This window comes from Ylistrum balloti, unplaced genomic scaffold, assembly GCF_031769215.1.
Source record: "Ylistrum balloti isolate Yb309-2 unplaced genomic scaffold, AGI_CSIRO_Ybal_v1 Utg370554, whole genome shotgun sequence".
Taxonomy (NCBI): domain Eukaryota; kingdom Metazoa; phylum Mollusca; class Bivalvia; order Pectinida; family Pectinidae; genus Ylistrum; species Ylistrum balloti.
Window position 1 is genome coordinate 1,237,235 of NW_026782349.1, and position 26,303 is coordinate 1,263,537.

The 26,303-nt window shown below is 34.8% G+C and overlaps 1 protein-coding gene across 1 annotated transcript; it reads right to left on the bottom strand.

Annotated features, from left to right (window-relative positions):
- Window positions 1–413: 413 nt before the first annotated feature.
- LOC132556229 (FHF complex subunit HOOK interacting protein 2A-like) lies at window positions 414–25,590 on the bottom strand. Its single transcript, XM_060220623.1, has 17 exons — window positions 25,426–25,590; window positions 24,149–24,227; window positions 22,587–22,756; window positions 21,121–21,225; window positions 19,751–19,873; window positions 19,340–19,522; window positions 18,408–18,601; window positions 17,694–17,885; window positions 17,448–17,527; window positions 17,062–17,171; window positions 11,358–11,643; window positions 9,667–9,757; window positions 9,275–9,365; window positions 8,762–8,902; window positions 8,007–8,147; window positions 7,048–7,151; window positions 414–4,247 (listed from the first exon to the last, which is right to left on the bottom strand). The coding sequence occupies exons 1-17, from the start codon at window positions 25,480–25,482 to the stop codon at window positions 4,139–4,141; spliced, it is 2,256 nt and encodes a 751-aa protein (XP_060076606.1). The 5' UTR covers window positions 25,483–25,590; the 3' UTR covers window positions 414–4,138.
- Window positions 25,591–26,303: the final 713 nt, after the last annotated feature.

Here is a 26,303-nt window from a genome sequence, read left to right on the forward strand (position 1 = left end):
CCCCATCTTTGCTGTTCACAAGAAATAAAACCATCACACAAACTGAATTAGATGGATTACATTTTCTTGTTTGACATTGGTAATATGAAGTCAACAGAGTTGTGTTTTCTTGTTGGTATTGGAAACCAGAATACCATACTTTGTTATTTGTTTGTTTTATTTGTATCTTTCATTCTGTTCAAAGCTGACAATGTAATTAGTTTTCATTATACTCTTAATTCAGTTCAACACTGACAATATCATTTTTTCTCTTTGTGATCTTAATTCTGTTTAACAAAGACATGGTTAGTTTTTCTCTTTATAATGTTAATTCAGTCAATACCGACGTTGTTAATTTTCCTCTCCATAACCTGAATGCTGATATAAATATTCAGTTTCCCTTACTTCAAAATAAACAGCCAAAGACAACCTGATATTTTTTCCATCAAAACATTTTAATACCATGATTTCATAAATATAACAGGTCTCATTCAGGAAAATAATTAAGGCATGAGTATTCTGGAAGCTTAATATGACTAGAAATTGAGATTTGAATCTCAGGAGACACACGGGTATGGATTTCATTTCAAAATAAATATAATATATACAGTTGTATATGTAGATAAGAAACAAAATAATTGAAAATATGAATAAAATGGCAAAAAACAAGACGAGGGAGGCATTATACAAAACTGTCAAATCAATACATATTGTCAGTACATTTGTTTCATACTAGTATCAACACCAATTCTGCTATAGAATGGTAATTTTCTGAACAACAGAGCTAAATGCGATGTACTGCTTGTTTTGATGATTGAAAACAACATTTCATATCATCTGTATCAAAAGAAATTACATGTACAAGTACACATATTCTTAGCAATTTTTTCACTGTTGTGTAGTAAAATGGACAAACATAAACAATTAGTAAACAAATCATATAATAGAAAAATAAAATTGCTGAATCAGTTACGAAAACTCTGTAAAATGATTAAAACAAGTTCATGAAAATTGATATAAAAATAAAGGAGATAGGCAAGACTAAAAGGCTTATAAACTGTCTTAAAATTTAACAACTACAATTACGTGGCAGGTCAATAACAGGATGAACAAGCAGGCCTCGATGTTATGTTGTAATGTAAGAAATATATCTAATACTAGGTCTGGATCTACCTACTTCTATGTTCTGTAACTTCAGCTGTCAACCAATATATGAATTAATAACAAGCCACTAAAGTTATGATCTATATGTCAATCTAATAGTAACTTCTCCTTCATGGTAAAATACATGTTCATATAGCACAAACATACATTTACCTGGAAAGTGTGGGGCATGTTTAAATCTCCCTCCAATTGTTTTTTCCTAATTATCATTTTCATGCATATAATTTTATCTCACACCATCCTATTTTCAGATTCTTTCTTGTTTTTGTTTAGCTCTACCACATTCTGTGAGGTGGTACATGACATGCCTGTCAAAGGTTGACTGAGCTTTTCAAAACAAGAAAGTAAAGGAAGGTGATGTTTAATGTCTTATCAACACATTTAGGCCATTTACAGACAGTGCCAGTTGTGTACTGATGGAGGAAACCGGAGTAAACCATCGTGTGTCAATTCAAAGATGATCCATGCAAAATACTAAAGTTATTGTTCCATCAATGTTGCAAAGGCCTTTACTCCCTATAAAGTTTTAAGTGTATCTAATTGGATAACAAGCAGACACTGCTTAGGTGATTGAAATAAGGGGCCTTAACTCCATGAATTTAGGTCTTGAGCCAACACTGTTCACATGATTGAAATAAGGGGCCCTACCTCTAAAATAAAGGCAAAAATTTGTGGTTATTCAATTGCCCTCTCTACTGGTTATGTACCATCCTATGAAGTTTGAAGCTGATCCCCTGAAAACTAATCAAGATATCAAGCAGACATTTTTTGGTTAAATGGATAGTGGGTCATAATGCCGTGAATTACAGGAGGAAAAATACGATCAACAAATTTGTCCAATGATAATGAACCTTCCTATAAAGTTTGAAGTTGATCTGTTGAAAACTAATTGTGATATCAAGGGGGCACTGTTTAGGTAATTGTGATATCAAGGGGGCACTGTTTAGGTAATTGTGATATCATGGGGGCACTGTTTAGGTAATTGTGATATCAAGGGGGCACTGTTTTGGTAATTGTGATATCAAGGGTGCACTGTTTAGGTAATTGTGATATCAAGGGGGCACTGTTTTGGTTATTGTGATATCAAGGGGCACTGTTTTGGTAATTGTGATATCAAGGGGGCACTGTTTAGGTAATTGTGATATCAAGGGGGCACTGTTTTGGTTATTGTGATATCAAGGGGGCACTGTTTAGGTAATTGTGATATCAAGGGGGCACTGTTTTGGTAATTGTGATATCAAGGGGGCACTGTTTAGGTAATTGTGATATCAAGGGGGCACTGTTTTGGTAATTGTGATATCAATGGGGCACTGTTTAGGTAATTGTGATATCAAGGGGGCACTGTTTTGGTAATTGTGATATCAAGGGGGCACTGTTTAGGTAATTGTGATATCAAGGGGGCACTGTTTAGGTAATGTGATATCAAGGGTGCACTGTTTAGGTAATTGAATAAAGGGTCATAAGTCTGTGCATTACAGGAGAAAAAATGCGGTCAACAAGCTTGTCCAAGTGTCAACTTGCATGAGCTATCATGGAATTGAACCTTTCTATGATCTGTCATGTTGATCTGTTGAAACTACTTGCATTATCAAGCAGACATTGTTTTGCTAATTGAATAAGAGCCATAACTCAATGAATTTTGGTTAAAAAATTACAGTAATCAAACTTGTCCAAGCTATCATGGTAATGAAGTATGAAGTTGATCCTCTGAAAACTACTCTCAAGTTATCGAGCGGACACCATGTGTGTCGCCCACTTGCTCACATGATAACAAAATACGACCTGTATTTCGACAGGCGTATCTAAGGCCTAAAAAATAGGGTTTCACTCTTACACTCATATACACAGTTGTACCCTCGTAAGATATAGCACTGTACTCACATAGCTAACATAATGTAATTAACATCACAAACACAGCACAGCATTCACAAAGACTTGAACTGTGTAACCTTCATCTCAAGTCACAAGCAATCACATACAACAGACATATTAACATTGCAGTCTGACGGTGCTTTGGAAGACAGAAAAATAATACACAATTTATACCAAAATTAAATGGTAATTATCACTTCCCAATGGGAACAAAGTAGCTTCATAGACTAGAACTATTTTAACATGAATATTTTGGCAAAAGACATTCTTTTCCTTTCTACATTTTTGATAAATATTGAGACCAAATTTAGATACAGTAAAAAAATCAAACAGTAATATTGTTTTAACAGGTGTTGTCCATAAATACTCAAAAATGATATATGCAGTCTCTTCAACTTAATTATGTCTTTTCATAATACAGAGTTATCTGGCCATTTGGGCATGTATTGATTGTTACACCATTTATTTGTGGGTTATGTCATAAGAAAATGATGTAATTAATCAGTACCTGTTTACAAGAGCAGATAACTCTGCATTACAAAATGATGGAAGGATTTACTGTAGATACCCTCTTGCATGAAATAAAGTAAAATGTCAGGGAATTATCTTCTATACAAGTAATCTGGGTAATATACAGTCAGCACTGACTTTCTAACAATAACTGGTCATTACTCCAATGACCTCAGATTATGTATATGCTTCCTTACTGCAGCACATATTTCTTTTTGAATAATTTCCTACTGAAAAATGTAAAGATATCTCATAAAGGCAAGGTTACTGATGTGCCATTAAAAAGGCACATGAATGATTCCTAATTACCTATAAGCTCAATCTTCTTTAGTTAATTATTTTAAAGGACTTAATTCAAACAGTAATCATGGGTATTGTATTTACAGTATCATAAAGCCTTGACAGGACAAAAATGGTAAAGAAACATTTGGCACCTTGCATGTAAAATCTATGTGCTAGGTAGTAGGAGTTACAAGACTTGAGTAAACAGCTCCTCATTCATTAGAGCAGGTGAAGACTGTGCTTCCTGTCATCATATTCTGACTAGGACTGTAGCAAGACTAGATTATAAAGGATCCATCTGAACACAAAGGGTTTACTTCTTTCACCTTCATTATGTCCTTGTTACAGCAGCATGATGTTTCACAAAAGCAATGGCTGACAATTCTTTGCAAAATTCTTCAAGGACAATAATGGCTTCAAGCTGACCGTGATCTTCCAATCTAGCAACAGAAAACAAGTCAAAGGTAACAGGATGTAAAATTGAACATCAACAGAGATAATTACCTTATGTCCATTTCCCAACAGAAATTGACGCCATTCTATCACATAACAAAATTGACGTTAATGAGACATGCATATTACTTTCATCAAGTCTGCTTAATAAGAATCATCACAGGCTGAACTATGTTCTGGAGAGGAAGGCGATACTTTTGGTACTGGACATTTGGAACAGGAGAACAAATGTGTTTTAATAATGTCTTCATGCCATGATGTCTAATGGGTGTTTAGATACATATGTGTCTTATTGGTGTATACATGCAAATATCTTAATGGTGTCTATCTGCCAGAGTGTCTGATTGTTGTCTATATGTCTTATTGGAGCCTGTAAGCCAGAATGTTTTAGTGTGTCTAATGCCTGGATGTCTTATTGGTGTCTACATGTGTAAGTGTCTTATTGGTGTCTTAAAAGTATGTGCCTAGATATCTGATTGTTGTTTACTTGTCACAGTATCTTATTGATGGCTACAACATATGTGCCTGAGTCTCTTATTAGTTAGTGTCTACATGACAGGGTGTCCAGATTTCAGTGTCACCCCCACACAGGAACCATAACTTTTTGGCCTCAGATCTTTATAGATTGAATTAAACAGTTTTTTCAGTGTAGAATATAGAAAGAACTGGTGTTATATAACAAAGTCTGCTGATATAATCCAACAAATCAAAGGAAAATACACAGAAACATTATCAAAATAATAGAGCTTTGTTTAGCATGCTGTGAAATTTTCCAAAAAAATAACCAGTGCAAAAAAGCAGATAAAGGCTGGTGTTGACATCAACTTATCAGTGATATTTCTATACTTAAACATCATATTATGTATAATATTGATAATCAGATGTTCTACTCTTCATACAAAAATATTAATTACCATGAAAACATGTATATTTCAATATTCTCTATTATCAACAGAACATTTACATTTATAGGTCAGGATCAGATTAATTAAAGTCATATAAACAAACTTGGTAGCCCTCAATGCCAGCAAGCAACGTGCAAATTATTTATACTTTTCACCAGTGAATTGGGAGAACTTGTGAATAATGTGAAATGTTTAACTTCTAAGATCACAGGTACTTCATACCAGGTGAGATACCCAAACACTGACAATAAAACAAATTCTAACATAACCAGGTCACTAGAAAAAACCACAGATTTACTGTGTAGATATTTGGATCCGAGTATAAAATTGAAGAGTTGACCCAATATACCTCCGAATGGCATGCACACACTTCCAAATCCACAGACTATCTACTACAAGAGGAAATTCTCGCAGATGATATTGAATGTTAACCATTCCTGCATTTTGATAAAGGTATAAGGTTTACTTATAACACTCAGCTAAGTTATGCTGAATATTTAACATCACTTTTTATTCATTTCATGTAGCAAAGAAATCTGATCTTTCATCGTTTTCATTCCTGTTGAGCTTTTCATCAGCATTTTTATCTCATAAATATACATTTACATGAGTATCAATATCAAAAAGACATTTGTTATGTGAATCCTGGACTCTGAATAATGATGAAATGGGCGCCTGGCAGAAAAAGCTGTGAAATGTTAAAAGCAAATTGATCCTGATGTCTCCTTGTCACTTTATCAAGTTCTGATAAAATGCAACTCCATGTACAATATCTGTTAACAGTACTGTGGTCAAGCACACAGTGAATTGTACTTTGTACTGACAGTAGCCATATGGAACTCTAAAATGTTTCAAAAGGACCTGCATGAGATATGAATTTATCAGTGCTGCACTACAACAATAATTCTATGAGGAATATAATTTTCCTTGATTTGTATTTGATCAACATTTTTCATTTCTAATGAAAATTTAAATATATCTATGTCCACATAATGCAGCTTATAGGAAATTTACTTTCATCTTAAAAACCAACTTTTACAAATTCCGTTTCAGTTTCCTTTCCTTCAGAAGTCAATTGTATTTACAACACAATTCAACGTATTTCGAGGAAGGTTTGTTAATTCAACGTATTACGAGGAAGGTTTGTAATAGAGACAGGCCTTAATAAAGTGAAGAAATAACACTAAAATAATGATGCCACTTACCCAATGTTAGTAGTGTTTAACATCCTCATTCTAACAACATAAATTAAAGGTCAAGGTAACACACAAGATCAAGATTATATATAGAACTGTACAAAGTAATGGGCAAGGTCAAGATCAAAGGTCAAGGTTACAGATCTCACAACACATATCAATGTTATATATCAAACAGAATAATGGTGAAACAAAGTTCACAAGTAAAAGAAAATGTGACAGATTATTTAAGTGTAAGCTTATCAGTTATATGATGGAGAGTTGAAAATATATTCAATTTCATTGAGTATAGGGTAATTTCTGGAGTATCGAGGATGAGGAGTTATTCAAGCAAACAATACAGAAACAAAATGTCTACTAGAAATAAAAATTCAAGAATTATGTACCAGTAATATTGGTGTTAATTTTAAAATCATTGCTACAAATTAGTTCTCTCTTATTAATATATGATTTACACATGCCAACAAAGCAGACCCATGCTTCTGTACAAAACTTATAAACACAGACATTCACAGCAATCCAAGCAATGTCATTGCAAACTCACACAGGCATAATAATTTTATAACACAGACAAGACATGCTGAGAGCATGAATAATGATTAAATGGCAGACAGACTCTATACATCCAGAATTGCTGAAATATCAGATTCCTTATTACAGAAGAATATGATGATGACAAAATTTACCTGTGAATGTTTGGTGACATGCCCATCAGTTGTTTCCTTGCAACTACTAGTTTCTGGCTAAGCCCTGGGTCATTTCCAAGCTTCACATTTATTTCACTTGCAATCTGTCAAAGAAAACACATATGACAAGTATTAGTATTTCATCACAATCACAGCTGATGAAACCAACGAGATGGAAATTTCTGCAACTCAGGTTATAGGGAGCCAGTTCTGAATCAAGATGAGGGAGACCATGGAATTTCACACAGCTATGATCAGGTACAAGACAGTATAACTGAAATCAGTTGTCAAATTTGTATACAATACTGGAACCCGAGTGTACAATTCTGAGTAAATTGTATGCAACTATGTGTAGGTAAGTGTAGGTGTAGCCTAACTGGCTTGTTGTTTTGGTTGTTATCAGCTAAAAATCATATCCTAAATATATGTTTGCTGCATGTTTGTCTATTGGTGATAACAGGATAAAGGATACTAGTCACCAAAATGTCGCACAAGCTTTTCAATATATTGTAGCTGTATTAAATGATCTGTATTGAAATACCTTGTTTACAGTCAGATATTGTCAAATTTATCCAGGATATATCTTATATTTTCAAGTATAGTATAATGTTTGGTATATCTCTGGGATATGGTTAACAGTAATTTACTAGCAAGGTTTATCTGACAGGGATTACTTGCCCTGGTTAGCATGTTGGGTATTTCTCTGGGATATGGTTAACAGTAATTTACCATCAAAGTTTATCTGACAGGGGCTACTTGCCCTGGTTAGGATGTTGGGTATTTCTCTGGGATATGGTTAACAGTAATTTACTAGCAAGGTATATCTGACAGGGATTACTTGCCCTGGTAAGGATGTTGGGTATTTCTCTGGGATATGGTTTACAGTAATTTACTAGCAAGGTTTATCTGACAGGGGATGTTGGGGTGCATGTGAGAAGTGTCTGGGAGAGTTAATATACCTTAGTTAGGATGGAGAAGAGTGTCCTTGCACCATCCTTTACGGGCAAATTAGGCTCCAACAAGTACTCGCTGAGGTGTGGATGGGGTAGCATGGCCAGCTTGGACACCAACAAGGTCACTTGAAGGTTCATCGAGTATGACTGGAACACAAAGCAGTGTACTGACTTACAGTATGTAAAGGACTCTTAAAAAGAGTAGAACTGCACTACCCCAAACACACATAACTTGAGCTGACCACTTGGTGTTGTATCATTAAAAACTCTTTAAGGAGTTTTATCCTCACAATATTCATCAAATTATTCCTATTTATTCACTTAACACATGTCACACAAATTTGTACTTGTGTTGTGCATGACTTGGTCAAGCTGATTTCAAACATGTCCCTATATATATCACCAGCTTGATCGGGACAACAGTTAATTATCAATTTTACCATTAGTAAAAACCTGCCAACATATATTTATCACCCAATGACCAAGTTTCTAATAAACTGCATTTTCTGCCAACATACTTCAAATTATCTCTTTGTTTTTTTCAAAGATAACTGAAGCACACAATGGCAACCTATAACTGAAAAGTAGCATTGGATTCTGCATTGTTTATTGTTGATGAAAAGTGCAGGTAAATTTCCTTTTAATGATTAAATATCAATCTAATATACAAATAACATTTTGTTCTCCAGTAAATTCTACTTAGTACTGACCTACAGAGGTATTTACAAGTTAAAGACCATCTATAGAATTTGGTGACTTACCTGATTAAGCATATGTGAGAGTTTGTCTAGAAGCATTTTGAGGAAGCCACCTTCGTAGAAAGCAGATTCGGACTTGTCCCCCGTTGGAACAGCCTCAGTTGGCCAGGTCCATCCAGAACACATACCACTCACATCTTTAAACTGACCAATGAAATCAGGCTTGTTATGTTCAGCAGTAACATCAATAAAGCTTATCACATCAGAACTGAGACTTACACAAGTTTTTGATTATTACTTTATCAATCTATCAGAAGAAGTGAAGTTGAATCCAAATCTCCTTCTAATATAAAATCAGAGCCTATCACGAATGGTGATTTTGTTTCCTTGGTTTTTACCCCACTATGTAAACAAACACGGTCATTGCTGAAGGCTATCTCACCAAACAACATAGGAAAAGACTTGTCACATGCCATCCAATTTGAAAGCAGTTGGTGTAGAAATCAATATTGTGGTACTACATTACAAGATGTACACATAAAACACTTTTCAGAATCATACTGCCACTGCTCTCACCTGTTTATGGGCATCCCGTAGGTACATATCATAGCCACTGTCAGCAGTCTGGTAACTGGACTTCAATTCCTCCGGCAGCAGAGACAGAAAACTGAAGTCAAAGATGGTAAGTCTTATCTATAGAATAACATTAAAGGTTTTCTAGCCCTTGCTACAACAAAGATGGAACAGCAAAATGCATGGTGTATTTCTGAACAGATTTTCTATTTTGAAAAGATAAGAGATGATAAAAGAACATTTGCACATATAGATTTATACTTATCGTACAAATAACTTTACAACATTTCATTTTTAATGCACTGTCATTTCAATTCAATTACTCAATAAACCAGAATATTTTGACTTCTGTCATCTATGACTGAAAACATGAAATCTGTTCAGATAAGAAATACCTGTTGACAATCTTGTGCACTTCTGACTTGCCTCTGCTGGGTGAGGTAGTAGGACTGGAGCCGAATGACAGACTAGACTCTCCAGAAGTACCTTCAAATCAGTGTGGTACACAGCCATATTATAGTTTATAAAGAAATGCAGATAGACTACAGTTTGTGTGGAACACAACCAGACCATAATTTATGTGGCTTAAATATGAGGCTACCTACAAGAATCAACTCTTGTGACAGCATCAATGTTAAACATAGATCATATTTCTGTGAATTGATGTGTAAAATTGTTCATATCAATTGCTACAACAATATAAACAAAGATTTCTCATTTAATCTATCAGTAAGTAAGTTATGTGTGGAATCTACAGACTCTCATCAGGAAAGTTACCTCTGAAAGCTACATAGCTTCAGTAGTTAGATTACAGACCCTCAATACTTAAGTTACCTTAGGTTAAGTTCAATAGGTACAATGCCCGAGGAATCTACAGACCCTCATTAGTACATTACCTGTAGAATCTACAGACTCTCAGTAGGTACATTACCTGTAGAATCCACAGACCCTCAGTAAGTACATTATCTGTAGAATCTACAGACCCTCAGTAGGTACATTACCTGCAGAATCTACAGACTCTCAGTAGGTACATTACCTGTGGAATCTACAGACCCTCAGTAGGTACATTACCTGTGGAATCTACAGACCCTCAGTAGGTACATTACCTGAAGAATCTACAGACCCTCAGTAGGTACATTACCTGTAGAATCCACAGACCTTCAGTAGGTACATTACCTGTAGAATCTACAGACTCTCAGTAGGTACATTACCTGTAAAATCCACAGATCCTCAGTAGGTACATTATCTGTAGAATCTACAGACCCTCAGTAGGTACATTACCTGTAGAATCCACAGACCCTCAGTAGGTACATTACCTGAAGAATCTACAGACTCTCAGTAGGTACATTACATGTAGAATCTACAGACTCTCAGTAGGTACATTACATGTAGAATCTACAGACTCTCAGTAGGTACATTACCTGTGGAATCTACAGACCCTCAGTAGGTACATTACCTATGGAATCTACAGACCCTCAGTAGGTACATTACCTGAAGAATCTACAGACCCTCAGTAGGTACATTACCTGTAGAATCCACAGACCTTCAGTAGGTACATTACCTGTAGAATCCACAGACCCTCAGTAGGTACATTATCTGTAGAATCCACAGACCCTCAGTAGGTACATTACCTGCAGAATCTACAGACTCTCAGTAGGTACATTACCTGTAGAATCCACAGACCCTCAGTAGGTACATTATCTGTAGAATCTACAGACCCTCAGTAGGTACATTACCTGTAGAATCTACAGACTCTCAGTAGGTACATTACCTGAAGAATCTACAGACCCTCAGTAGGTACATTATCTGTAGAATCTACAGACCCTCAGTAGGTACATTGCCTGTAGAATCTACAGACCCTCAGTAGGTACATTACCTGTAGAATCCACAGACCTTCAGTAGGTACATTACCTGTAGAATCCACAGACCCTCAGTAGGTACATTACCTGTAGAATCCACAGACCCTCAGTAGGTACATTACCTGTAGAATCTACAGACTCTCAGTAGGTACATTACCTGTAGAATCCACAGACCCTCAGTAGGTACATTTCCTATAGAATCTACAGACCTTCATTAGGTACATTACCTGTAGAATCCACAGACTGGCTCCTTTCTAAACCATTCACTGATGGCTTGGCCTCTGTAGCTGAATCTGGTACAGATCCCTCTGCAATAGTTTCAGAGCTAGGAGCAGGATCAGTTGCCTGACTGACATTCTCTGTAGCACCACCAGACTCCTCTTCCTTCACTTCAGGCTCCTCCTCTTTATAGTATTTTCGACCAATCACATTGCGAAGAACAAGATTATGTATGATATGTTCTTCCTCCTTCTGAAGCAGTGTATCAAACAGCTTCAAAGTGACCAGACACAACTAAAAACAAAATGATATGCATGATCAGAAAAAAAGTAATTTCTTTCAAAGGTTACAGCAGATTTTAGATTAAGAAAGGATGACCAATTCCCATCCAACTCTGTCTTCAGTAAGTAACTGAATCTTTAATCAAAACATCACAAATATCAAATACATATGTAACTTTTTAATATATACCATATACCAATATGGTTTACAACAAAATTATGCTAAAGCATGACATGTAAATTGCGCTTGTGAGTTCTGTTAGTTTAAACTAATGGGTATATCTTTACTCAGAAGCAGGAGTTATTCATTCATTTTGAGTCTCTAATTTGTGTAAAAAATCATGGTGTACAGAGACATTCAACAGATATTTCCTATACAACTACCAACACCAAAGCACAATATTATATACATGTAGGCACATGATGTTAGTCAGATACAGGGTTTGTCTGATTAATGATCCAAAGGTATATACTACATCAGAAGTGGTTTAAATTCATGTCAAGTTAATGGTTTTCAAACTGGTAAGTCTAATCTTAATTCATCAGAAATCAAAACTCTTAAAAATGTTCAAACTTTGCTTCACTTTTTAAATCTAAGTTTAACTAATTGATAAAACAAATCTACAACCCAGGGATTTCTATTTAAGATAAAGAGACCTGGGGTTTACACAGCAGATTACTAACTCATTGTGATATATAGTTGGATGCAGATGCAACATGTAATTGAGTTAGCGTGCAGATAACTATATTTGTACAGACATGTATATAACATGCAAAGTTTTTATCTCACCTGTGTCTGTACATTTTCCTGAGGACCAAATAGTGTAGTTTATATCTACTGGGTATACTGGAATAGTGTCTTTATATCTACTGGGTATACTGGAATAGTGTAGTTTATATCTACTGGGTATACTGGAATAGTGTCTTTATATCTACTGGGTATACTGGAATAGTGTCTTTATATCTACTGGGTATACTGGAATAGTGTCTTTATATCTACTGGGTATACTGGAATAGTGTAGTTTATATCTACTGGGTATACTGGAATAGTAGTTTATATCTACTGGGTATACTGGAATAGTGTCTTTATATCTGGGTATAATGTTTATATACTGGAATAGTGTCTTTATATCTACTGGGTATACTGGAATAGTGTCTTTATATCTACTGGGTATACTGGAATAGTGTCTTTATATCTACTGGGTATACTGAAATAGTGTCTTTATATCTACTGGGTATAATGTAATAGTGTAGTTTATATCTACTGGGTATACTGGAATAGTGTAGTTTATATCTACTGGGTATACTGGAATAGTGTAGTTTATATCTACTGGGTATACTGGAATAGTGTCTTTATATCTACTGGGTATACTGGAATAGTGTCTTTATATCTACTGGGTATACTGGAATAGTGTAGTTTATATCTACTGGGTATACTGGAATAGTGTAGTTTATATCTACTGGGTATACTGGAATAGTGTCTTTATATCTACTGGGTATACTGGAATAGTGTCTTTATATCTACTGGGTATACTGGAATAGTGTCTTTATATCTACTGGGTATACTGGAATAGTGTAGTTTATATCTACTGGGTATACTGGAATAGTGTAGTTTATATCTACTGGGTATACTGAAATAGTGTCTTTATATCTACTGGGTCTACTGGGTATACTGGAATAGTGTCTTTATATCTACTGGGTATACTGGAATAGTGTCTTTATATATACTGGGTATACTGGAATAGTGTATTTTATATCTACTGGGTATACTGGTTTAGTGTAGTTTATATATACTGGGTTTATATCTACTGAAATAGTGTCTTTATATCTACTGGGTATACTGGAATAGTGTCTTTATATCTACTGGGTATACTGAAATAGTGTCTTTATATCTACTGGGTATACTGGAATAGTGTCTTTATATCTACTGGGTATACTGAAATAGTGTCTTTTATCTATGGGTATACTGGAATAGTGTCTTTATATACTGGGTATGGAATAGTGTCTTTATATCTACTGGGTATACTGGAATAGTGTAGTTTATATCTACTGGGTATACTGGAATAGTGTCTTTATATCTACTGGGTATACTGGAATAGTGTAGTTTATATCTACTGGGTATACTGGAATAGTGTAGTTTATATCTACTGGGTATTGAAATAGTGTCTTTATATATTGGGTTTTCTGGAATAGTGTCTTTATATCTACTGGGTATACTGGAATAGTGTATAGTGTATATCTACTATAGTCTTTATATCTACTGGGTATACTGGAATAGTGTTGTTTATATCTACTGGGTATACTGGAATAGTGTCTGGTCTTTATAACTGGGTAGTGTAGTTTATATCTACTGGGTATACTGGAATAGTGTCTGGAATAGTTTATATCTACTGGGTATAATAGTGTAGTTTATATCTACTGGGTCTACTGGAATAGTGTCTTTATATCTACTGGGTATACTGGAATAGTGTCTTTATATCTACTGGGTATATAGTGTCTTTATATCTACTGGGTATACTGGAATAGTGGGAATAGTGTCTTTATATCTACTGGGTATACTGGAATAGTGTCTTTATATCTACTGGGTATACTGGAATAGTGTCTTTATATCTACTGGGTATACTGGAATAGTGTCTTTATATCTACTGGGTATACTGGAATAGTGTCTTTATATCTACTGGGTATACTGGAATAGTGTCTTTATATCTACTGGGTATAATGGAATAGTGTAGTTTATTTCTACTGGGTATACTGGAATTGTGTAGTTTATATCTACTGGGTATACTTGAATAGTGTCTTTATATCTACTGGGTATACTGGAATAGTGTAGTTTATATCTACTGGGTATACTGGAATAGTGTCTTTATATCTACTGGGTATACTGGAATAGTGTCTTTATATCTACTGGGTATACTGGAATAGTGTCTTTATATCTACTGGGTATACTGGAATAGTGTCTTTATATCTACTGGGTATACTGGAATAGTGTAGTTTATATCTACTGGGTATACTGGAATAGTGTAGTTTATATCTACTGGGTATACTGTCTTTATATAGTGTTTATATCTACTGGGTATACTGGAATATCTTTATATCTACTGGGTATACTGGAATAGTGTCTTTATATCTACTGGGTATACTGAATAGTGTACTGGGTATACTGGAATAGTGTCTTTATATCTACTGGGTATACTGGAATAGTGTCTTTATATCTACTGGGTATACTGGAATAGTGTAGTTTATATCTACTGGGTATACTGGAATAGTGTCTTTATATCTACTGGGTATACTGGAATAGTGTCTTTATATCTACTGGGTAGTTTATATATACTGGGTATACTGGAATAGTGTCTTTATATCTACTGGGTATACTGGAATAGTGTAGTTTATATCTACTGGGTATACTGGAATAGTGTAGTTTATATCTACTGGGTATACTGGAATAGTGTAGTTTATATCTACTGGGTATACTGGAATAGTGTAGTTTATATCTACTGGGTATACTGGAATAGTGTAGTTTATATCTACTGGGTATACTGGAATAGTGTCTTTATATCTACTGGGTATACTGGAATAGTGTCTTTATATCTACTGGGTATACTGGAATAGTGTCTTTATATCTACTGGGTATACTGGAATAGTGTCTTTATATCTACTGGGTATACTGGAATAGTGTCTTTATATCTACTGGGTATACTGGAATGTGTCTTTATATCTACTGGGTATAGTGTCTTTATATCTACTGGGTATGGAATAGTGTAGTTTATATCTACTGGGTATACTTATATCTACTGGGTATAGTGTCTTTAATAGTGTCTTTATATCTACTGGGTATACTGGTCTGTAATAGTGTCTTTATATCTACTGGGTATACTGGAATAGTGTCTTTATATCTACTGGGTATACTGGAATAGTGTAGTTTATATCTACTGGGTATACTGGAATAGTGTAGTTTATATCTACTGGGTATACTGGAATAGTGTAGTTTATATCTACTGGGTATACTGGAATAGTGTAGTTTATATCTACTGGGTATACTGGAATAGTGTAGTTTATATCTACTGGGTATACTGGAATAGTGTAGTTTATATCTACTGGGTATACTGGAATAGTGTCTTTATATCTACTGGGTATACTGGAATAGTGTCTTTATATCTACCGGGTATAATGTAATAGTGTCTTTATATCTACTGGGTATACTGGAATAGTGTAGTTTATATCTACTGGGTATACTGGAATAGTGTAGTTTATATCTACTGGGTATACTGGAATAGTGTCTTTATATCTACTGGGTATACTGGAATAGTGTGTAGTGTCTTTATATCTACTGGGTATACTGGAATAGTGTAGTTTATATCTACTGGGTATACTGGAATAGTGTAGTTTATATCTGCTGGGTATACTGGAATAGTGTCTTTTTATCTACTGGGTATACTGGAATAGTGTTGTTTATATCTACTGGGTATACTTGAATACTGTAGTTTATATCTACTGGGTATACTGGAATAGTGTCTTTATATCTACTGGGTATACTGGTATAGTGTTGTTTATATCTACTGGGTATTCTGGTATATTGTTGTTTATATCTACTGGGTATACTGGAATAGTGTCTTTATATCTACTGGGTATAATGTAATAGTGTTGTTTATATCTACTGGGTATACTGGAATAGTGTAGTTTATATCTACTGGGTATACTGGAATAGTGTCTTTATATCTACTGGGTATACTGGAATAGTGTCTTTATATCTACTGGGTATAATGTAATAGTGTAGTTTATATCTACTGGGTATACTGGAATAGTGTATTTTATATCTACTGGGTATAATGTAATAGTGTAGTTTATATCTACTGGGTATACTGGAATAGTTTCTTTATATCTACTGGGTATACTGGAATAGTGTCTTTATATCTACTGGGTATACTTGAATAGTGTAGTTTATATCTAATGGGTATAATGTCATGTTGTTTAAGGGTTGTACAGGAAACCAATGACTCCAAACTGTACAGGAAGAGAAGGGTTGTACAGGAAACGAATAAGCTCTATGATTTCTTACCGTACAGGAAGAGAAGGGTTGTACAGGATATGAATGAGCTCTCTGAGTTCTTATTGTACAGGAAGAGAAGGGCTGTACAGGAAACGAATAAGCTCTATGATTTCTAACTGTACAGGAAGAGAAGGGTTGTACAGGAAACGAATAAGCTCTATGATGTCTTACTGTACAGGAAGAGAAGGGTTGTACAGGAAACCAATAAGCTCTATGATTTCTAACTGTACAGGAAGAGAAGGGTTGTACAGGAAACGAATAAGCTCTATGATGTCTTACTGTACAAGAAGAGAGTTTTACAAGAAACAAATAAGCTCTATGATTTCTTACTGTACAGGAAGAGAAGGGTTGTACAGGAAACCAATTTTCACGGAAACTACAAACCTCATCAGAGATATGATTACATCGCTGTATGAGTCTATCTCTGACTGCACCCTCAGCTATGTCTACCACTTCTGGCTCCCGATTGTCTCCAAGGATAAATTTAGAAAACTCTAAAATGTAAAACATAAAGAATATACAATTATGTATCTTTTCCTTTAGTGTTGATTATGAATGTGAGAAGAAGCTACTGAACAAGATATGTATATCTTCAGTGAGAGATGTTCTTACAAAACAGCTAGGAAGAAACATACAATGTCATTGAACTTGAAATTTTTAATCATTTTATCCACACGAATAACAATTATTTCTGAGTAGGAACAGCATTATATGAACCACAATGGTTACTGTTATCAGTGGTTTGTGGTCCTATTACAGTTTAGTCTTACCTAGTAACAACTGTGGTGAGCAGACAGTCCGCAAACATCGTGTCAGGTATGCTGTGGCCAGCACAGCTCCAGACTCGGATCTGCCAAACACACAGAGATTATTTTTCATTTATATATCTAAAATGAATGCTTTGTTGCCTATGCATTAGTGTACGATTCATAATAAAATATATCTTAATATAAATCTTCAACATAGACTGCATGCTACGTGTTAATGTTAAAAACCATCACACTTCAATTACTCACGTCTGTAGGATGGACGGCTCCATAATCACGTCCAGGAATAAGTTTCTGATTGATTTGGCTAACGCCGTCCCTACACTTGGATTGGATAATCCAATCAGCTGATCACAGTAATCTAACCAGGACAGAAAGGAAACCAAGTGACGTTTCCCCAAAAACGTCTGATGATCTTCACTCTCCGTTATCACGTCAAGTCTGTGAATATCAATTATTTACAACACATATCATGATAACACTAAATACATCCTCAGTAAATCATTTATCATATTTTTCTGTAATTACCATAAACCAAGTTTATAACTAAACCTGAGAAACCAGTCTTATACACAGTAAAACATGTTTATATTAAAAGCTTATCTTCCAAGATCATTTCTTGAAAAGTAAACCCCGTAAATACTGAAATGTAATATGATCTAAAATGTAATATTACATGATGACCACACCGACATGTCTCCTTGTGAGGTATTAAAATATCACTTCCAGAAAAAGGCAAATAATGTGACAGAAGTATAATAAAGCCAGACAACCTCTGTATAAAAAATCAGAAACATATATGCCTTCAGTCAATCCTTCATATAACTACAAACAGAGAGAGTTATTAAGGAGGACATCAGTTTTAAGACAATATTCTAGCCCTGATCAATTTCTTTACAAATATATGTACCAAGTGAAATACCTCACTTCTAATGTATATATTCATTTCACTTTACTACTTACCCCCACTTGGCTTCCACATTCTCCAGATCCACAGGATTGACCAATGATGGAAGTTTCAGGTAGGACTCAACCAGTCGCTGAGACAACTCTGTACAAAAGGAGGTGTCTTCAATTATACACTTAGCTGCAGCAGGTTCTGGAAGACTGGCACACAACATGAGTCCCTCACAGGCCTTCACTGCTACACGACTGTCCTGTAACCAATCTCCATATGTAATCCAAGTTAGTGCAGCTCAATCAGTCTATCCAAAAAGTTATCTTTAGCAAATTCAATCACAGAGTTCAAACTATAGAATTGACTACCATAATGCAAACAACTGGAAGCAATTTATAGCCACAAAAATTACATGGAAAACAATAACATAAAATGGCCACTCAAATCTGTGACAAAAACCACTCTCTGCTATCTAACATATAGAGGGGAACATGAAAGTTAGCAACATTGCAGTTTAGCAGAAGGCCTTGTTTCAAAACCTTACACAGGTGCTAAAAGCCAAAGTTTGGCCATGGTAAGAGATAGAAATTATGAGGTATGTCCTGGACAAGAGTGATGGACAGTATTCTGTGTATATAAGTGGTTATCAGACCTAATATTGGTATTCAACACCTTACCATATAAAGCAGTACTGGCATACATTATGCTTCATTCACAATACAGTAAATGAATTTCTGAATTACAAAACACCTAATCATTCACCTTGTTTCCTTCAAATGTCTCCTTGTAAATCATTCCATTACACAGGTTTTGCTCTAAATTCATCAATTTTGAGTTTGGATTATAATGTTCTTATCACTCCGAAGTCTATAAAAGAACTCGCATACAAAATCTGACTTCAACCTGTACATTTTCTTCTCTACCTCTCGTCTTCCTTGGGTTTCAGTAATTAACTGACTCTATACATCAATACCACAATGTGTAATATAGGACTTACTGCACTATGACTGAGAATAATGAGGGAGGAGACAAGGCTGAACTCCTTTAACGTGTTGGTGGTACCAGTTGGAGTCTGATCATCAGATTGTTGTTGTGATACTCCAGCCGACTGTTGTGACTCTTCTGAGGGTAGTGTAGTAACAGGTTTGGCAGCTCCAGGCAATATCTTTTTCTTTGGTATCTAATTGAGATGATATTTAGTGATACAGAGAACTTTCAACCACAACTAAAATTAATACACATTTCTTGACTCCATCTATCAATCGTTATTGAGTGCAAGGACGAGTTCAATTTTTTTAATTACAAGATTCTTCCTTTTCTCCATTTTTTCAAAGCTGTTTAATTTTCATAATCATGTCTATTTATACCATCCCTGATATCAACCAAAAATAATACCAAGCATACTCACATCAATAAAAAAGTTGACTAGATAAGGGTCTTCTTTGATTTTGGCACATACAGTACAAAGGAACTGAATCTCTTCGCTTTCAGATGGGGCAGCTTTCACTTCACCACATGCCTTTACAAGACGCTACAATATGAGCATACTTACACATCAGCAGATTTTAGAATTCTTAGATATTTATTTTAGAGCTGAATATGTAAGTTTCGAAGTCTTCATTATACACCAGAGAGTCTAATGTAACTAAAGTGAAATGTTTAACACTATCTTCCAACAAAGTAATACAAACATAAATGTTTTAAACATCTTCTTATTATTATATAAACATACCATACCAGAATTTTGGTTTGGATTCTAAAATAACATACATGTACAACTTTGTCTGAGAGGGGGGATTTTTCTCCTCTGTAGTTTATTAACACATGTCTGTGATTGAAGAATACAAAATAGCCAATAAATCTGGTGAACACCTGACCAAAGTATTTCAAATTTATTTCCATCAATAGCTTGTCAAGTCAAGCTAAGGTTGCATTATAAACTTACATGGACAGTGTTACAAATATTTACATAGACAGGTCTATCACAAACTTACATGGACAGTGCTACAAATATTTACATAGGTCTACCACAAACTTACATGGACAGTGCTACAAATATTTACATAGACAGGTCTACCACAAACTTACATGGACAGTGCTACAAATATTTACATAGACAGGTCTACCACAAACTTACATGGACAGTGCTACAAATAAATACTACCACAAACTTACATACAGTGCTACAAATATTTACAGGTCTACCACAAACTTACATGGACAGTGCTACAAATATTTACATAGACAGGTCTACCACAAACTTACATGGACAGCCCTAACACACACATGGTCAGCCCTATTTCACATTTCCATGGACAGCCCTAACACAAACTTGGTCAGCCCTATTTCACACTTTCATGGACAACCCTAACACACACTTTGTCAGCCTTATTTCACACTTCCATGAACAGCCTTAACATACACTAACACACACTTGGTCAGCCCTATTTCACACTTCCATGCACAGCCCTAACACACACTTGGTCAGCCCTATTTCACACTTCCATGCACAGCCCTAACACACACTTGGTCAGCCCTATTTCACACCTCCATGGACAGCCCTAACACAAACTTGGTCAGCCCTATTTCACACTTCCATGGACAGCCCTAACACACACTTGGTCAGCCCTATTTCACACTTCCATGGACCGAGAACCTCATCTAGCACACACATGGACAGCCCTAACACACAAATGAAAAGCTCTACCACACTCTGCCATGGACAACTAGCCCTAGCCCTAACACACACATGGACAGTTACCCCTACCTAACACTTACATGAACAGCCCTATGGACATTGACATGGGGTAGTAGTGGCTGTTCCAGTCGGGACAATAACTTTGTGAAGAATGTCAGAACTGCTTGCTTCATACCCGGGGGATGCTACAATGAAAATCAATATGAAATATTTGTGGTAAAAATGACTGAGTACAAATATAATATCTTAAATGAACATACTTTTGCCACAAAACATCAACGAATTCTACAAACATCAGAAAATCAATTTCTAAGGCAGATCTAACCATTTCGAGATAAGAAAAAAAATTACTAATATTAATCTCTTAAATTTATAATATATTTGCTGTGTTAAAGCTAAGGTGTGAAATAAAATTAATTTACAATGTGATTGTTTTATCTAATTCTTTGAATGTATATAATCATGAACTCTAATGTGAGCATAAAACAATGAACATTGACTCTTCATTACATGCATCTAGCAAAACACTAAATTTCATACACCACAACTAAATACACAAATGTATACATTTTTTTCTCTGTTCTGATTTGGAATGATCTGTAGTTTCTGTGGCACTAGTTTTCACAATAGAGATCAAAGAAACTGATTTTTGGAAAATGGAATTTTCAAGATGTATATTAAACGTTCTCTGTTATAGGTAAGAATAACACACAAAGTTTTTAAAATACTGTTTGAGTATTCTAATACCAATGTGGAAAAGTGGTGGAGTGCTCACTTTTAAATGTACTGCAGTACATTAAATCTTATTGGCTTCAATTCCTATTGTGTATCTTCTCTTTCATACCTTAGAATAATACAAGTGCTGTGCAATATCTTATCCTCACCTATAATATTGTGTTGAAGGGACCAAATGGCTAGATACTCATTTCTTAACTGATGAAATGCATTCTAACATTTAAATATCTGTTAAAAATTGTGTATTTTCTGTTAATTATTATATTTTAAAGTATGCATAATCAATTTATTAACAATGTCAAAAAATTAAAATAAAATAGGAGCGACCCAACAGTAATTCAAATCATTATCATTCTGAGACTGTCAACAATGTCTTTGCACATGTAATTTCAGATTCAGATTAATTCAAATTAATCTATTTCGCTCTGTCACACACATAGTGTCAAACAAGAGGTCATTTTACAAAGTAAGAATTGAAACATAGCTGTCAAATTAAGTTTTGGCTAATTACATAATTATACATAGTAACAAATCACATCAAAACGGCAGGTTAAAACGAGGCTCTGAAAGGTCATGGGAAAAACTCAGCTATCTTTGATCAAAACAGTGATAGGTGATAGACACACAGGGAGTGTCAAATAGTGTTAGTTTGAAGCTGATAATCTCTATAAGCTTCTCTCAGAGAGTGTTATAATTCTGTGAAGAGTCTGATTTTAAGTATTACAATGCTTGCCTGAAATCAAACACATGGGAAAAATATTGAAATCTAACTGCTAATTCCCTTTAAATTATATGCTCTTCCAACACTTACATCAGTCCTACCAAGGGAGTACAGGGTCTCTAATAGTTTATGTTGAAGGAGATACTCCATGCATGGTCCTGTGCTGTTCCTGTCAGACACACTTTCCTCTTGCTGCAATAGTATCACCATCTGGTCTAGGTGTACTGGAATATTGGTTTGATCCACAGGCAATTTGTCACCTGCAATGTGAACAGAAGGCAGTTCATTTAAACAAAGAAGTTTAACATGAACTTTAGTAAAATCATTAGGATATGAACATAAAACTTAATTCTGATTAAAGCAGCTTATAGATTATAACAAGAGTTCCTCGGAACTGTATGTGTCGCCTGCATAAAGTGTCACTGTCACCAAGAAATTGAACTGGATGTGCAACGATCAACCATAAAGTTGTAATTTCAAATTTCATTTCTATAACTTGAAGCATAAAGGGCAAAGCAATATTCCTGAGATATTTTCCAAGTTCAAATGGCATAACTAAGCCAAAAAGGGACACAGACAGCCAGGAATCAAACTTAATCTGTACCCTTGCAACAAGAAGCCATACATCAAATTTCATTTCGATAACTCAAAGCATAAGCCAAAAAAGTCCAGAAAACAATATTCCCGTGAAATTTTCTAAGTTGAAAGGGGCATAACTCTGCCAAAAAGGGTCATAGACAGCTGGGAATCGAACTTAATTTGTACCCTTGCAACAAAAAGCCATATGCTAAATTTCATTTGGATTACTCAAAGCATAAGCCAAAAAAGTCAAGGAAACAATATTCCTGGGAAATTTTCTGTTGAAAGGGGCATAACTCTGCCAAAAAGGGTCACAGACAGCCGGGAATCGAACTTAATCTGTACCCTTGCAACAAAAAGCCATATGCTAAATTTCATTTTGATAACCCATAGCATTACCGAAAAAAGTCAGGAAAACTTTCATATGGATGCCGACGACGACTGACAAAGTGATCCCTAAGTGTCCGCCAGCTCTGCAGGCGACACAATTACAAAAAATCATGTGAACATTGTTCTAAGTTTAATAATAACTATCATGTTTCAGTGATTTTTAAGACACACTGGAGTTGATGAATGCCAGAACTAAGTGACATGTGCCTGAGTCAACATTCCAATGATAATTAAGAAAAGAAATTGCCACAAATGTATCTTCAAGAAATGTTCTTGAGCTACTAGCTGATAAAGATGTACACACGGATTCAAGACGATCTCAAAAAGTTAATAGAGCATCAGAATTAAGAAGTCATGGGAATTGGTTCTAGTTTCAACATTGATAATTTAATGCATATAATCCTTTTATAATTGCTTATTTTCAGCTTCATGTGTCAACTATAAAACTGTGTTGTTTATAAATCAATGGCTTTATAAGCATTGATTTCTGAAGCTCTTAAAAATCTTTTAATTGTGTATTTCTGAGATCTCTGATTGTTACAAGGATGTTGAACCTTTATGTACAACAAAATTTCCAAGATCTTTGAGCCATGAATAAACTTTACCATTTTAAAAATGTCTTTGCAATTATAGCATTAATAATTAATGTTTCTTATCAATTCATCATTAAAAAATAAACCTACCTCTGTTGTCCATGAAGTAGCCAGTTACTGATTTCCAGTGATAAACAAATTCCTCCTGTAAGGGAATCTGTGGGGCAAGCTGTAATAACAATTTTTGAGGCTAATATTGTTACATAATGAATATCCATATTTGTTTTGTATTGTAAATATAATGGCAGACCTGTGTTTCACCTTTCAGCAATAGAGCTTATTCAAACATATATATACTATTATGGATTATCCTGTAAAATTTCGAGAATCTCAAGTACCTATTGGCCAAATTAAATTAGCAATTCAAGTTCCATAACACAGAAATTTAGATTAGCAATACAACGTCATTGGTTAAAATGTTCTCGCACTGTTATCATACCCAAGCATAAGACAAAAACATTTAATGTTCTTAACCCTATGAAATTAGAGCATGCTGGTTTGGCTTGTACATGTTGTTAAATACAGTCTCGATCATACGGCATATCATGATGATTATAAATCATACTGAAGGTATAAATCTGGATGTAAGTATAATAAACTTTGTGCCAATTAGCAGTCAACCATCATGATTATTAGTGATTATATTGAACTTAAAACATAGTTTGAAAAAAAAATTTTAAAATATATATTACAGCATTATATTTATTTCCTTTTAGTACATATACTAAATGGAACTTGTGAAACAGATTGAACTACTGGTAATGAAATAATGAAAAAATCCAACATGACAAAACTGGCGACCATTCTTTTCTTTTAGAAACATACAATTTTCTTGGGACAGTTCTGAATTATAATATACATTTCAACGATATTTATACAAATATATATATATTCCATATGTTTTAAAAAGGAATTAACTGAACAAAATGATTAATTCCTTATCAGCAGTTCTAAGTGTGTATCTTCATCTGTAAGTAAAAGTAATGTGGTGACACGTGTGTTTGATATGTTAATTGTGGTGTAAACCTATCTACCAATAAAAAAAGTAATTTAATCGAGTTCTATCCCATAAATTCAGAATAGATGCACTACGTAAATATTTCAGAAATAAAACGGATGTCGACCTGTCAGTTCCTGTCAAATATTTTTTACTGAATCAAAACTTTTCCGTATTGTTTATCTTCTGGGAAGAATTGTGGTTTTAACAAGTTGACGCAAAGAAGAAATAAATGAAAGATAACCAGGGATATTTGCTCATTCGGAAATCAAGACAACAGTCTATATATAGGCCTAAACTGACTCAAGACATTTCCTCTAATTTTTCGACAAACACTGATGTCAACACCACTCAATTTGCACATACTCACCGCTTCCACAGCTTGATGGAGGTAATTTGTGAACTTGGAAAACATTCTCTTCTTCATGAGTGATTCTGATGGTGTGCGTGCAATCAAATGGGATCAATTGAAACGATAATTATGAAACAAAGCATCGTGTTTTGAAAAACTTTTCCTCCTTTCTCATCCGGGTAACGTCCACGTTTGACCGGAAACAGTCCAGTAAAACTGAAGCCGAAAAATGAATGTGCAATTCCGGAATTGCGTGAGGGGCTATGTCGCCTTGTATCTTTTGCTTCTATAACATAATAAGTATAGTATGTTTCCTAAAGTCTCATTGGGGGCATTATATATAAAATGTTTTTATGACTGTTCCGGTGTTAACCACAAAATTCTTTGTTTTTCTAAATTAAGAAGGGCGTGTAATTCTTTTTAATCAGCATACTCGGTAAATCTAGTGAGCTGATACTGGGATGAACATCTTGCTTTGCACAACTTTTTGATAGTATTAAGATAACACATTCAATTCCTTTTGTAGCTACGAAAGAAAAATATATACGGGGATGGAAGCCTTACTGCTATACGACAGACATGCGCCAGAACAATTCTGAGGACAGAATGCTTGTATTACCTCTCCTTATGTCACATCCCATATACTACATGTCATATATTACCTCCCCTTATATTACATCCCTTATGCTATATGTCATATATTACTCCACCTTATGTTACATCCCTTATACTACCCCTCATATATTACTCCACCTTATGTTTCACCCTTATGCCACCTCTCACATAAAACATCTCCTTATGTTTCACCCTTATGCTACCTCTCACTTACCACCCCCCTTACGATATATCCCTTATGCTACCTCTCATATATCACCTCCCCTCACGTTACATCCCTT